The sequence below is a fragment of the Pollicipes pollicipes genome, unplaced genomic scaffold (genome assembly GCF_011947565.3).
Source record: "Pollicipes pollicipes isolate AB1234 unplaced genomic scaffold, Ppol_2.1 Scaffold_6686;HRSCAF=7923_pilon_pilon_pilon, whole genome shotgun sequence".
In the NCBI taxonomy this organism is placed as follows: Eukaryota; Metazoa; Arthropoda; class Thecostraca; order Pollicipedomorpha; family Pollicipedidae; genus Pollicipes; species Pollicipes pollicipes.
The window spans coordinates 12,409,309-12,426,002 of NW_023596921.1; the positions used below are offsets into that span (position 1 = coordinate 12,409,309).

General features: G+C 45.3%; 1 protein-coding gene across 1 annotated transcript in view; it reads right to left on the reverse strand.

The window, feature by feature from the left end:
* LOC119107478 (uncharacterized protein K02A2.6-like) overlaps positions 1-16,694 on the reverse strand; it is a 39,769-nt gene continuing 23,075 nt past the window's right edge. Inside the window, exons 4-5 of the mRNA XM_037230923.1 lie at positions 265-507; positions 1-12 (exon numbers count right to left, since the gene is read on the reverse strand). Coding sequence (XP_037086818.1) covers positions 1-12; positions 265-507 — 255 coding nt within the window. The remainder of the gene's footprint in view (positions 13-264; positions 508-16,694) is intronic.

Consider the following 16,694-nt stretch of genomic DNA (forward strand, 5'->3'; position numbering starts at 1 on the left):
CTAGTGCTGTGCCTGCGGCACAACAGTAATTATCCTCATACAGTTTCAAAAGACAGGCTTTCCTAACATGTAAACGCGAATTTTTGACAACCAAGTTTTCAGACAGTTTTATTTGATTCATAGTGTTGAAAAATGAGGGTTTCAAGATCAACTGCGAACCCACTAATCCACCCACACCACCTAGCAACGCTGTCCGTACAACTTTATAAACAGGTAAAGCTGCACAGCTGCCTTTTTACGCAGTGTGCCGTCTGCGGACCGCACCCAGTACGGCTCACGGCGGCGGCGGCGGCCGATCTGCACCGCGGCATCGCGGCTCTGCAGCTCGTTGGCGTCACCGTGCTCATTCACAACACGGATCCGCCACTGGTCGCAGACGGGGGTAGCCGCCAGGCCGATATCTGCGAGCGTTCTGCCCTTGAAATAGCCGGCGTCTGCCGTCCGGATGTCTTGGCGTATGGTGCAGGCGCGCTGCCCTCGCTTGGCGTACTTTAACAGCTGACGCACCTGAGAACATGTTTTGCTCAGATCAGCGTGTGGGTTTCACCCATCGCATGTTTAGCATGTCTAGACGTGTCCCGGCCAAGTCGGAGCTGGATCAATGGGCTCAAAGAGGATGAACGTTTTTATAGAATATACCCCATCTCAGCCCTTCAGTTTTAAACAAAAACATCCTGGCGATTCGATACAACTGAAAACAGAACTCCAAGAAATGTGATTGATTTTTTATTTAAAAAATACGTCGCTCCAAACAGTATCTGGGCAGAAAGATAACTTCAAATTAAGGTACCATTCAAAAAAGAGGATGAGCGTTTTTATAGAGTATACCCCATCTCAGCCCTTCAGTTTTAAACAAAAACATCCTGGCGATTCGATACAACTGAAAACAGAACTCCAAGAACTGTGATTGATTTTTTATTTAAAAAATACGTCGCTCCAAAACAGCATCTGGGCAGAAAGATAACTTCAAATTAAGGTGCCATTCAAATTACTTTCAAAGGAAGTGGCCAAACTATTAATTGTGCCCCAAGAGTTTGAGCATTTGGTTTGTTTTTTACACATTGATTGACACGAGTTCCTTTGCGGATTATATCTGGCATGCGTCCAACTACTTTGGGCTATAAGGCTACCGAAAACAGTATGGCCAAATTCATGATCCTGGTTTCAAATGGATACATAACCACCCAAATATATGCATCACATTCTTAAAAAAACCTACATCACCCAGCATTTATCCACAAACTTCATTGAAAATGATGTTTTTATGACTGGAAACAATGTAATTATGAGGTAACATATTTTGACAGTTTGATCTTTCACGTACGTTTTACTCTACTAAATGTGTGCAATTTAGCACCAATAACAGATACAACAGATAAATGTGTTTTTACATCATGCTTATATAAAATAGCGATTGCCTTTCTCAGAAGATGAAACATCTACATCACTTCACTCACTTTTTCTGCATCTGACAACCAACCCAAAATAGATTTAGCCACACTGGCCCACGATTCTGGCAATTTTTTGGGGTGCATAACTTTAACATTATTGATTCCGATGTAACTGATACAAACTGAATGCATACCATGCTTGCTTTCAGTCACAATCTGCACATTAATGCAAAACTGAAGGCAGGTCAGATCAAGTTAAACTAGGTAAGAACTTCAGATTAATTTAAACTAGGTAAGAATAGGCTAGGATGATTCCAAAGAGCTACCCGAGCATAGACGTTATCAGTCACAAGCTCAACACCTGCAGGCCGGGCTGACCTCGGACGTCCATAGAAGGTTAAGGGATCCATCAACCCAAAAGAACATGTTAGTATAAATGTGTCACACATACTCATTGCACAGTAACAAATAAACAAAACATACCAGTTTTGGATAAAACAGCTGTAGGCATGCCATTGCATTTGTTTACATTTGTTCAGTAGTACTGACATTTGAGATCACCGCCCAATGGGCATGGGTCTTTAACGTAATCTACAGCCGGCCCTTCGGAACCTTCAGCTATCCATTGAGCCCTTGATCTTTGGTCTCAAGAGCTCATTCAGCACCTCTCCGGACCACCCAACCACCGCTCCGACACGGGGCCGCTTGCCCTGTTGGGCCACAGGACCCTGTTAGGCACTGCGGCCTCAAATCGACATAGGAGTCCCTCACTGTGTCAGGGACCCCAAACATTGCAAATCGCGGGCCCCGGCCCCGTTTCTGCCTGAGAAATGGGTCTCAAGGGCTCAGGCGGCCATGAAGCCGACTGTTCGGTGTTTGTGGTCTCTGACCGACTTACACACCTGCATTTCCCAGGGGTTCCTGATACGGGGCAAGAGAACTTCTGACTGATATTTCAGGTCGCTATCCCTAGGGCCCTCGATTCTTTATGTGACCTACAGCCATTCCTTCGGGCCATTATGTCTTCTGATCGTTGCTTCAAGTGTTCCGTCTGGGCCCCTCCTCAGTCCTCATTCAATGCTTCCATTGTTCGGCTCGGGGCTCGTGCAGGCAAAGGGCCCTCTGTTAGGCACTGTGGTCCTGTGACAGTTACCAATCCTCCAACCATTGTTGATCGCTGGGCCCGGCTTTATAGCTGATTGAGAAGTATGCGCTCAGACCCATACCGCCAACTAACTTGAAATTTTCTCAGTTGCATGGTTTTGAAGTTGTTTTAAAAAAACCTTCACAAGCCGCGCTAAAATATTACAATTGTTGTACAAACCGTTGACACGCAGATAAACAGTTGCCGTTTCATACAAACACCAAATGGACCACACCCTTTCATTTTAAAATAAATAGCATTCTAAAAATTTCAAATTTTTCGAAAAAAGGTCACGCTCAAAGTTGTTTCCAATCACCCGCTAATCAAGAGTGCAGTCAACAACTTGAGATGTCATCTTACATCGTTTGCCAGCAAAAGCAGCCTTCTATTTTCATTGGTCCCAAAGATATGAGCTTGGAACGTTTTACTACACAAAAATCAGCCGTTTTCAAATCCTGCCAATGTGTTCCGTTACACGTGTTTTGGCGCAGAATTGCCTTCCCATGCTATGGTGTGACATAGCCTCTCCAATGCTGATAGGTTTTCAGTTAGGTACAAGCAACACGGAGTAATGTCTAAAAATGGCCATTTCGTGTAACACGCGCAAACAGTGGCAGAGCATGCATTCGCTCAGAACACAAACGCAATCTATCACTGGCCCTCATTTGAGCGGAAAAAACATCCGTTCAAGAATTTTGACTTTTTTGCAGCAAAGTTGCCGTGGTGAACTTTGTGTCCCCTTGAATGTTGACAACAACGACAATGAATGTGTGCTCCATCACTGTGTATCGTTTGAACATCCAATCCGCTTTCGAACGGAGCTGGTTTCAGAAAAAATACATGGAAATTGGCACGCATCAAGAAAGGTCCATTTCTCAAATGATGGAATCTCGCTTCACTATATGTCATTAGACGCGAAATCGCACGGCAAATGCGATGGTGTCACTTGGAAATTTCTCACTTGTACAGTTTTGAAATTATTTTGTTTAAACTTTCCTATGCCGCGCTAAATTATTGTAATTGCTAGAACCTGTTTAAATGCACGAATACACTTGCCGTTTCATACACACATTAAATGGACCACATCCTTTCATTTTATACCAAAAATTCGCATTTCTAAAATGTTTATTCTTCGAACAAACTGGTCATGCTAAAATTTGTTTCTCATCACCCGGTGATCAAAATTGTAGTCAACAACTTGCAACATCTTTTTACATCGTTTGCAAGTAAAAGTAGCCTTCATTTTTATTGGTTTGAGAGATCTGAGGCTGGAACATTTTACAACCAAAAAATGGACGGTTTTCAAATCCTGCCAATGTGTTGCGTTACGCATGTTTTGACGCAGAATGGCCTTCCCATGCTATGGTGTAACATAAACTGCCCAATGCTGATAGCTTTTCAGTTAAGTACAATCAACGTGGAATCATGTCAAAAATTGTAATTTCGTGTAAAACGCGCACACCGGGAAAAAACATGCACGCGCTTCGTACACCCTTCAATTTACTGTTGGTTTCAGTTTGTCAACATTCGTTCCAGAATTTTGAATTTGTCCGCAGCGAAGTGGTCGTGGTAAAATTTTGTGTTCACTTCCACGTTGACAACAACTGCAAATAATGTTTGTTCCATCATGGTGTATCGTTTGCACAAGCAATCTGCTTTCGAACACAAAACCAAAACTACGAGGAGTAAAGGAACCAAACCCTTTCATTTCATACCAAAAATCGCGTCTTCAAACTTCGCATTTTTTAACAAAATGACCCCGCCCAAATTTCTTTCTCATCACCAGGTGATCAAGATTTCAGTCAACAACTTGTAAGATCGTTTTAAATCGTTTGCAGGCAGAAATAGCCTTTATTTTCATTGGTTCGAGAGATATGAGGTTGGAACGTTTTACTACCCAAAAATGGGCCGTTGTAAATTCCTGTAAATGTGTTGCGTCACACGTGTTTTGCCGCAAAATTCCTTTTCCATGCTCTGGTGTGACAAATGCTCTCCAATGCTGCAAAGTTTAGAGTTAGGTACAACCAACGTGAAATCAGGTCGAAAATGGTCATTTGGTGTAAAACGCTTAACCCGGAATAGAAGATCCATCCGATTCGCGCACACGCTCAATTTACCATCGGCCCTCATTTGAAACGAAAAAAACATCCTTTTCAGAATGTTCCTTTTTCGCAACCAAGTGGCCATAATGAGATTTGTATCCACGTGCATGTTGACCACAACGGCAATAAATGTTTCTTCCATCATTCTGTATCACTTGCGCCTGCAATCTGCTTTTGAACCAAGCTGGTTTCAGGAACAAAGCAACGGAAACTTGCGCGCATCAATAATGGTTCAATTTTCAAGTGGTGGGATCTCAATGTGTTGTTTGTCATCAGAGGCCTAATCACACGGCGAATACGTTGATGTAACTCGAAATTTTCTTACGTAATAGCTTTGAAGACATTTGGAAAGCCTTCACAAGCCGCGCTAAAATTTTTCTGTTGCTATTGAAATTGATTACATGCACAGAAACACTTGGCGCTTCATACACACAATAAATGGACCACACCATTCCATTTTGCAAATGAAGATCGCATTTACAAGTAGTCCAATTTTTGCCAACAAAATGGTCACACGCAAATTTTTCTGTCATCACCCGATGATCAAGAGTGTAGTCAAAAACTTGTTACATTGTTTTACATCGTTTGCAAATAAAAGCAGCCTTCTGTTTTCATTAGTTTCAGAGATATGTGCTTTAAACGTTTAACTATCCAAAAATCAGCCGTTTTCAAATCATTCCAATGTCTTGCGTTGCACGTGTTTTCACACCGAATTGCCTTCCCATGCCACGGTGTGACATAATCTTTCAAATGCGGACAGGTTTCCATTTACGTACGACAAACGCAGAGTCATGTTGAAAAACGACCAGTTCGTGTAAAACGCGTAAACCGGGACAAAACATTCATCCGCTCCGTACACACGCTCAATTTACTATTGGCCCTCATTTCAGACGAAAAACCATCCGTTTCTCAACTTTACTTCTTTCGTAACCTAGTGGCCGTGGTGAGATTTGTGTTCACTCCCATGTTGACAACAACGGCAATGAATGTTTGTTTCTTCATTGTGTATCATATGCACGTGCACTCTGCTTTCGAACGGAGCTGGTTTCGGAAGCAAAACCATGCAATTTGCGCAAATCAAGAATGGTCCATTTTCCAAGTGGTAGAATCTCATTGTATATGTCATTAGAGGTGTAATCGCACGGGCAATACAATAGTGTAGCGTTTTCTTTTTTTGTCAGTTGCATAGCTCTGAATTTTTTGAAAAACTTTTACAAGGCGCGCTAACATTTTGCAATTGCTCCAGAAACTGTTAACATGCACATAAATACTTGCCGCTTCTTACACACACACTAAACAGAACACAACCTATCAGTTCATTACAAAAAACGCATTCTCAAACTTTTGATATTTTTTTAGAAAAATGGTCACGCCCACATTAATTTTTCATCTTTCGGTGATCAGCAGTGTAGTCAACAACTTGCAAAATCGTTCTACATCGTTTGCAAGTAAAAGCAGCCTTTTAATATCATAAGTGCGAGAGATACGAACCCGGAATGTTTTACTACCCAAAAATCGACGGTTTTCAAATCCTGCCAATGTGTTACGTTACACGTGTTTTGACGCAGAAATGCCTTCCGATGCTACTGTGTAACATAACTTGTCCCATGCCGGTAGATTTTGAATTACCTAGAATCAATGTGGAACTATGTCGAAAAAAAGCCATTTCGTGGAAATTGCGTAAACCGGGACAGAACATGAGTCCGCTACGTACACACGCTAAATGTACTGTTGGCCCTCATTTGAGACCAAAAAGCATCAGATTCAGAAAGTTACTTTTGTCGCAACAAAGTGGTCGTGATGAGATTTGTGTTCACTTCTATGTTGACAACAGCGGCAATAAATGCTTCTTCCATCATTGTGTTTTATTTGCTCATGCAATCTGCTTTCGAACGGAGCTGGTTTCAGAAACAAAACAATAGAATTTGCGGGCATCAAGAATGGTCCATGTTTTAGTGGTGGCATCTCATTGTATAATATGTCATTAGACGCGTAATGCACGGCGAATACGTTGGTGTAACTTATCGATTTCTCACTTGCATAGTTGTGATTTTTTTAGAACAAAATCTTTACAAACCGCGCCAAAATATTTGAATTGCTGTAGAAACTGTCGACATGCGCATTAAGCCTTCCCGCTTCATACACACACTAAATAGAACACACCGTTTCTCTTCATCGCTAAAATTGACATTTTCAAAGCTTAGGTTTTTCACACACAAAAACGGTCAGCTCGAGTTTGTTTTTCCATCCCCCGGTGATCAAGAGTGTAGTCAACAACATGTTGCATCGATTTACATTGATGGCAAGTAAAAACATATTTTAACTTTAAACTTTTTCGCTCTTTTAATTTTAACTTTTTAAAACTTTTTTAAAGAAAAATGGTCACCTCAAATTTGTTTCTTATCAGCAGGCGATCAAAGTGTAGTCAACAAAGTGCAATATTTTTCACATCGCTTGCCAGTAAAAGCAGCCTTTTGTTTTCATTGGTCCGAGACATCTGAGTTTCGTACGTTCGACTGCCAGTCTGGTCGAAAAATGGCCATTTCTTGCAAAACGTGTAAACCGGGACAGGATATGCATTCGCTTCGCACACACACTCAATTTGCTATAGGCCGTCGCTCAAGACAAAAAACATCCGTTTCAGAATGTTGACTTTTCTCGCAACAGAGTGGCTGTGGTGAGATTTGTGTTCACTTGCATGTTGACAACAACGGCAGTGAATGTCTGTTCCTTCATTGTGCATCGTTTGCATAATTTCGAAACATGGCTATTTCGTTGTAAAAGCGTAAACAGGGACAGACCATGCATGTGCTTCGTACGCGCGCTGAATTTATATTGGCCCTCAGTTGAGACAAAAAAAAACCGCTTCAGAAGTTTAGGTTTTCCGCAGCTAAGTGGCCTTGGCGAGATTTGCGTTCACTCCGGTGTTGACAACAAAGGCAATGAATGTTTCGTTCTTCATTGTGTACCGTTTGCACGTGCAATCTGCTTTCGAACAGAGCTTGTTTCAAAAACAAAACCAAGAAATTTTGCGCGCATCAATAATAGTCTATTTTCTATGTGGTTTGAATCTCATTGTATCATATGTCATTAGACACGTAATCGCACGGCCAATACAATGGTGTAGCGTTTGATGTTTTCAATCGCCTAGTTTTGAAGCTTGTTGAGAAAAACATTAAAAGCCGCCCTTAAATATTGCAATTCCTTTAGAAACTGTTGACATCCACTGAACCACTTCCACTTGCCACTTCGCACACTGAAAGCGACACACCGTTTCATTTGATATGAAAAATCGCATTTTCAAATTTTTAACTTGGTCAAAAAAAATCGTTCCGCGCAAATTGATTTCCCATCACCTGGTGAACAAGAGTGTAGTCAACGACTTGTGACGTCAGTTTACATCGTTTGGAATTAAAAGCAGCCTTTTATTTTCATTGCTTCGATAAATATGAACTTGCAATATGTTACTACCTTAAGATTTTGTCAATGCGCTGCGTTGCATCTGTTTTGACGCAGGTTTGCCTTCATATGCTATGGTGACACATAAACTGTTTAATGCTGATACGTTTTGAGTTAGGTACAACACACCTGGAATCATGTCGAAGACATCAAAGACTATTTCGCGTAAAACGCGTAAACCAAGACGGAGCATGCATCCGCTACGTAAACACGCTTAGCTTGCTTTTGGCCTTCACTTGAGGCAAAAAGCATCCGTTGCAAAATTTTACTTTTTCGCAACAAAGTGGCCGTGGTGAGATTGGTATTCATTTACATGCGGACGACAACGGCAATGCATGTTTGTTCTACCATTGTGTATCTTTTAGACGTGCAGTCTGCTTTCAATCGGTGCGGGTCTCAGAAACAAACGATGGATTTTGCGCGCATAAAGAATGGTCCATTTTCCAAATGGTGGAATCTCATTGTATTATATGTCATTAGACGCATAATTGCACGGAAAGTACGATGGTGTAACTTGAAAACTTATGGCCTTTATAGTTTTGAAGTTATATGAAAAAGCACTTACAAGCCGCGCCCGCTGTAGATTTTGTAATTGCTTTCGAAACTATTTGTATGCACAGAAACACTTGCCGCTTTATACACACACTAAATGGACCACACCCTTTCATGTGATAACAAAAAATCGCATTTGAGAAATTTTGACATTTTCGAAAAAAATGAACACGCCCAAATTATTTCTGATCACCCGGTGATAAAGCGTGTAGTCAACAACTTGTGACGTTAGTTTACATCGTTTGCGAGTAAAAGCAGCCTCTTGTTTTCATCGGTTCGTGAGACCTTGGAACTTTTTAATACACAAATTTCGGCCGTTTTCAAATTTTGTCAATGCGCTGCGTTGCACCTGTTTTGACGTATGTTTGCTTTCCCAAAATTACCGGCATCATGGCCGGCATCACTTTGGTGTTGCGGTAATATTTTACGCAGTGAAAATTTTTTAATGTATATTTCATATTTTGTATATTTTGTATATTTCAATGTCCTTTTATATCTTTTATATGTTTCAGTACCTACTTACCAATGAATGAAAAATCTAATCTAGCGTCTGGAAGCATTCTTGGGGCACAAAGTAGGGACATTGTTTATAATGTGCATCAACATTTTGTCGAAGACCGGGACATGAAGTTGAAGGCGGGAGACGACGACGCCGTCCGGGAGAGTCCGGGAGAAGAACAACAGCTGTAACGGGCGTTGGGAAGACTACAGTCTACCGTATACGACGTGAAGCCCAGAATGGTGCCAGACTGAAGTCGCCAAGCCGATCCCGACCAGCTGCAGCGAGACCAAGGGTGGATCTAGATCCGTTCGATGTTTGCGCGATGAGAAGAATGGTACACCAAATGAACATCGACGGAAAACATGTTACTCTGGACACCATCACGGATGCTCTTCACGAACAGCTCGGCGTCACCATGTCTAGGTCCACCGCGAGAAAACACCTACTCGCGAACGGCTTTAAGTACCGAAGGATCGACAAGCGCAAGATCCTGATCGGAAAACCTCATATTGCAGCAACGAGATGCCAGTTCTTGCGGGAGATAAGGAGGCTGCGTAGAAAAGTTCCCGATAGCAAAATCATTTATACCGACGAGACATGGTATAATCAGTACGATATTGAGGACTTGGCGTGGCAGGACGGTAGTCAAATCAACGGACGGAAGAACGCCATTGGAAAAGGAAAACGTTTTATTATAGTCCATGCCGGCTCTTCAGAAGGATTTATACCGGGCGCACTTCGCCACCTCAGGGCCGATGGCAAGAACGCCGACTACCATATGTTGATGAGCGCCGACTGCTACGAGAAGTGGTTCACCGAGTGCCTGCTTCCGAACGTGCCAGAGCACTCTGTGATCGTCATAGATAATGCCTCATATCATTCCCGTTTGTGCCAAAAAGTGCCAACTTCTAGCTGGCGTAAAGCGGAAATCCAAGAGTGGTTGCAGCAGGCAGGTGTGACCATCGACGAAGACATGCGGAAGGTGGAGCTGCTGGAGCTAGTCAAGTCCCAGAACCTGAAGAAGGAATATTTTCTGGACAACCTTGCTAGAAATCATGGTCATCGGATCGTTCGCCTGCCGCCGTATCACTGCGACTTGAACCCGATAGAGTTTGAGTGGGCACAGATGAAGCGCGTGATAAGACGGGGGAGCTTGACGGGGCGGATGGAGGAGGTGGAACGGGTGGTGGAGGCAGGTGTCGCAGCTGTCTCTCCAGAGGACTGGAGTAAGTGCTGTAAGCACGTCAAAGGGCTGGAGCAGCAGTACTGGACGAATGATGGGCTGCTAGAAGATCTCCCACCGGTTGTCGTAACAACCGGTGATAGCAGCGATTCTGGCACCGACTCCAGCAGCGACAACGATGAATGAGAACAGTATGACACATCGATCATAAGTGTTTCCGTTTCGTTCTTTTCAACTGACTTCGTAGCGTTTACGTGGATGTGGCATGTAGTTACGTGTGGGGTGTTTGAGCTGAATGTATTGTACATATATCTGCAGCCGAATGTTCAGCGTTTTGTTGAATACCTTCAATAAAACTGAGCGAATTAATTTTCTGCGTTTGGGATTTTCCCATGTTATCATGAAACAGCACCAGTTTGGAGCAATTACCGAATGAAATATAGCATAACTTGCTTCAAAGGTAGGCAATGAATTAAGAACGTAAAAATAATTGCCAACGAAAAAAACCGCAGTGCCAAAAAAAATGTGTATTTCGACCAGCCATATGAACATGAAGTTGCGGCAAGCAATGCAAACATCCAAAACTGCTATTGCTTCGAGAGATCCGCAGTGCTGTCCCGCAGGCCTTACGACCAATTTAGTTGAGCTCGAAAAAAAAATTCAGCGTGATGCTCGTGGCGAATTGATTGACCAGCTTTAATTCCGCTCTTTCTTACGATAAACAGAGCACTCTGTTTATCATAGCTTCTTTACATGCAACGCAATAAGGTCGAAGTCACCTGACGTGAATGGCCGGGGCAGTCAAGCCCCTGCCTTGCCTCATCCATCGTCCTCGCCGCGAAAAACACTGTTTATGGGAGGTTCAAGCGAGCGTTGGTCCGTCGGTGCGGACGCTTGTGAGTCTGCGGTTTTCCGATATGTTCATCGCGAGTCGCGTAGTGTGCGCACGTTCTCACCGTTTGATAACAGCATGCCTAAACTTGGGGCCAACTCAGATCTGTCTAATTTAGGGCTAATTTTGACCATGTAATGCGTTAAGAGAATGATGGGAAAAGAAAATTGGGCGGCATGCTGTAAGAAAGTTCCAGCACGCAACAAGCTCGAAGAAAGCGTGTGACAACTTAATTTAGCTTGAGTCGTCTCCGAAGCGAATAGGCACGTCGCACTATGCATAGTGTCAGCCTTGGTTCCTCTGTATCCAGCTGATCATCAGGAGGGATTTTCGCGATTGGAAGACAGACTTCGCCCTTTCAAGATTATGCACTACATATGTAGTACAACGTGCACACTGGTTACTTACAAACGTTTATTCACTTGTAGTATCCCCGTGCATCTCTCGATGGACGTGGATCGATGAAGCTGGGTTAGAAATTGCACTGTACATATATTGGGTAACAACCACACTCGTCACTTGCAGAGCTTTATTTTCTTGTAGCGTCCCCGTCCATCTCTCACGTAGGCGACAAGGTCGCCATCAGACGCAGAACAGCGGGGAGCCGATGGACGGAGATCGAGGGAGCTTGGCTGGCGGGGAGCGGGTGGGCGGAGATGGAGGGAGCTGGGTTGACGGGAAGCGGGTAGGCGGGGATCGAGGGAGTCTGGCTGGCGGGGATCGAGGGTGTTTGGCTGGCGGGGATCGAGGGAGTCTGGCTGGCGGGGATCGAGGGAGCTGGATTGGTGGGGAGCTGGTGAACGGGGATCGTTGGAGCTTTGTCGGCGAGCAGTGAGTAGGCGGGGAACAAGGGAGCTGGGCTGGCAGGGAGCGGATGGACTGGGAGCAGGAGAGCCGGACTGGCGGGGAGCCGATGGGCTGGAAACAAGAGGGGGCTGGCGGGGAGCGGATGGGCTGGGAACAAGAGAGCCGGACTGGAGGGGAGCCGATGGGCTGGGAGCAGGAGGGCTGGGATGGCGGGAAGTGGATGGGCTGCAAACAAGAGGGCGAGGCTGGCGGGCAGCGGATAGGTGCGGATCGGGGGAGTCGCGCTGGTGCAGAGCAGCTGGACAGGGAACATGGGTGGTTGGACCGATAGCAGGTGACAGTTCCTGTGACAGTTGTGATGCGGAGGTTTCTGTTGCGCACCTGGCACAGCGAAAATCGCCGTATCCTCGAAGTTGCTGTGTCGCTCTGCATCGTAGCCGAGCACCTGCGCAAAGCATTACAGATGTTACCTGTGATTACAACTAAATAATGATAAAGGCAAACAACTGTATGACATTATCGCCTGACGAGACATGCAAGTATACAAACGACAATGTTCCGATAAGGAAAAATCAATACAGATGACGACATATTTATTGAAGGAACTACGACATTGCAGTGACAAAAATCACCTCGCATTCAACCCGCTATGAAATATCTGATAAGTATTCACGCCCATCCACACTCAAGACACGTTTCTTGTAAAAGCTCGCTGCAGTTGTGGAGATCACACCGCGCAGTGGACTTCTGGTCCTTTTCCCTGCACTTCGTCACCCTGGTCTTACGGTCATTATTTAGTGACATTCCACGGACACGTCATAAGGTGGCCAAGTTTTGGGCTATCGGGACAGAAACTTACGGTGACAGAACGTCTTCATTATTGCCTCCTGAAATTCATTTGGCACTCTGCTGCCGCTTGCCGACGTCTCAGTGAAGGCGTCTATCAGTTGTTCCTCACTGAACGTCTCGAATTTCATGGTGGTTTTGTTGGCTGTCCGGAATCGGATCATGGCACAGTGGAATCCTTTTCCTTGGAGCCGGTACACCTGTGGATCACATTTGTATATCGATGAAATAATGTTAATCTACATGCAGAAGTGAGTTTCCGTACGTAGGGGCGAACGCATCTCGCATTCCTTCATCCGAGTCATCAGGCGGGGAAATAAATTTGAAGGTGCGTTAAGCTTGTATTTGTCACTGGTTATTACGAAATAGTATGTGATTTATTATCCACAAGTGGCGTGCCCCGTGTCTGAAATTTCAGCATGGTATACAGGCAAGGGGCAATTTACTACTAAATTTCTTCAAAATGGTATTGCCCCTTCCATAATGAAAGGAGCCCGGCAAAGTGCAATCATCGTTATGTTCGGCATGAGAGACTATCCGGCCCTAGCCAGGAGAGCTTTCAAACATAATTGGAGAACGCATCATCGTTGAATAGAATATCGTGCACTGGAGCGACATTTATGATAAAGCTGACAAACTTGCACTGCAACGAAGATGGAGTAAGTCGTTTATATATAATAAGTTTTTTAGTTATATTTTGTCTTCTTTTTTATTAACTTGTTAATTATATTATACATACATACTTATACATAATATATTAAAATATCTATATATAATATTCATATTATATTATAAACTTATATCTATATATATAATATAATAAGACATATTTGTGTATCTAGTGCCACACATTCCCCAAATGATTCCGCAAAAAAGTGCAGACTGCATTACTCTCCTGCAAGTTCACGATGGTGACTAACTCAGGCACCTCCCTAAGCAAGAAAACGGGGTGGATAAGGACTTCTACGCACAATCCTGTGAGCTCGACATCATTATGCGGCTTTTTGCGCTGTTTCATAAAATGGAATACCCAGTAAAACAAACCGTGCTGCATTCACATACCTGCTTTGTTATCTGTTTCAAAATCTTGTCTAAATTACTGTCTTTGCGACTGCGGCCTCGTTCTTGCAGGATATGACGCGCGCCCGCATCTCTGGCTGCACGCCCCGCTGCCAGGTCATGGCCGCAACCGCGGCAAACCTGTCGCCTTCCCCCAGTCGGCTGTTTGCAGGTTGGGCAGCTGTTGCCACCTGGCAAAATACCAATTCAATACCAATCATGGTGGAATAAGTTCTTCAGGCATCTGCAATGATATTTCCTTGGTGATAGCACAAAGGATAAGGTGTCACATCGGAGACCGCATCTCAAAAAGCAACCACAGCTGCTTACAGGACAAGTATTGGTATTTGATTGACAGGACAGGTTGCGTGCTACTTGATGCTTGGTAGATGGCCTCTTCATGTACTCTGAGCTGTCAAGTCTTTATATGCCCTGGTTGCCACAATCCGCTGCAACTCTGACCTGCAAACATGCATGCAAAAGCATGTCACCATGGCAGACACCCATGGGAGCAGAACTGTTGGATGGGTTCACAGACGTGTAGCACGCCGTCGGGGTCCTTCGCATAGAGCCGGCACATCGGGCCTGGGAAGGCGGGCTTCACCGTGTATGACTCGTGCCGCACGTGAACAGCCACCAGGCCGTTGTCAAGAGAGAGCGGGTCCGCTGTCGCCGGCCCCCGTCGTCGGCTGGCGCTGACGGTCGCTCCTGCCAGGCGACGCCCTCGGCGGCCGGCGGGCGTCCCGCGCCGTCCTGCTGGAGTGGCCGACCGCGCCCCGCCCGCCGTCTCGAACGATGTGTAGGTGACGGCGTGGGCCGGCCGGCCAAGCGGCGGCGGTATGTATGTACAGTATATATGTAGTATCACAGAGTAACTTTTCGCCTGATGATGGTGATGGGCCGTAGCGGGCCGGTATGAACGATATCGGTATGGTACCAACATAACACATATATAGTACGCAACCCCCCTACATACTCTGCTGAGCTTCATCAACCCTGAATGTCAGCTTACGTGGACCTCGCGCCCACGAGCCGGCGCCGGCACGCCGCCGCGATGGTGTAATTCTTAGATACACTTTGCAACACCCATAAACATACAAATACCTATCAAGGCCTCCGGGGCGGGCACTGGCCGCGCCGGCGGCCCGCTAGCGACGCTTCATGCGGCGCGTGCCGGCCGCGCATCCCTGGCACAGGCTATGTTCTTGCACCTACTGCGGCCGACCGAAGTCTTCTCGTGGGTCCTTGCTGGTGTTTGGCTTCTCTCTGAGCGATACAGCTGATCGATACATGTCAACGATCAAATTCAACAATACATTTCAACAATACAATTTACGGTTTGTCCGTCGACAGGTCGTCATTGCTTCACTGTACACGGTACGGTGCGGTCTGCCCACACCACATATATGCCGAATTAAACCTGGTAGCAGGATTGTTAGGTTGTGCACACAGATGTGCAGCCAGCCGGCGTGTAGCGAGAGGTCCGAGGTGCTCCAGAGGTAATGACTTGGAGATAAATAATATTCTAGAGATAGGAAATGAGATGCTTGCATTTCATCGGAGATGGTGGGTGGGAAGTCCACAGTGCTCTGAAGATTACGTGAAGTCATTGGTCCACCACTAGAAGTGTATATGCCGAAACTGTTTCGCACATTTCCTTACTGCTGGACGCAGTTCCCTTGTTTCAGTAAGACACATCGCGTTTTCATCCTTTTTGGAAAGTAAGTGCCGATGCAACTGCATAATCCTGAGTAGGTATGTCTAGTAAAGTCTACTTTTGGTCCAACTAAAGTGAGTTGTGACTTTTTTGGACATTACCTTTTGGAAAGCAGACCTTTTTAACTTGCAGTGCCTCAACTGCATTTTCCGCTTGCTGATAACCGACGGGATGAAGAATTACGTGTGTTTAACGGCTGTGCACAACAGACGTTTACCCAATATTTGTTTGCTATTCGCCCTGTTTTTCTTCTCCAGGCATGGGACCAGGAGCTTGCAGCCACCGCCCAGGCGCAGGCAGAGCAATGCACTGGAAACCATGGCTGCAGCGAGTGCCGGGCTAGCCGTAAGGCCGACAGCGATCGTAGCAGACCTGTAACGTGATGGGGAGTGGCTCCCAAAGCTTCCCAAGGCGATGAAACAGCACTGCATATTATTATTACATTTTAAATTGATAATTAAACTCTTGCATCTGTGATATGATGGGTTAATTGCTTGGATGTTGGTCCTTGACGTCACGAGGCGCTTCACGCCGTTCTTCTGCTGAGGAATGCAAATGCCCGTTTGACCGTTTGCTGCACAATCCCCCATCGCGGTAAAACGACTTGGGGTCAAAGGGCTCACTCAACCTACTGAAATGACCACAAATACGACCGAAATGCATATGCACGTACGCATTCCCTTAAACTGTATGTATCAATTACAGCACGTTTCTTCGTCGTCGGCCAGAACATCGCCGCATTGAGCACCTCGAAGTGGGGCGTTGCAAACTTCCATCAGAAAGTACTGGATTTGGCCCAAACCTGGTTTGCCGAGCCCGTCTACGCATCTGTGGACTTCGTCAACACGTTCGAATAAGCAGGCGTCCTTGCTGGGACGTTTGACCTCAATTCCGATGCCGTACATGGTAGGTGAACATACCTACGAGTTGCCAGATATAAGCCGCCGTGTCTGTTAGCCGGGAATCCTGGTGCCTGTCGCTACCGCCGACGTGTCTGCGCGGGTGTCTGTCACGGCGTCTGGCCGTCATCAGTCACGAGT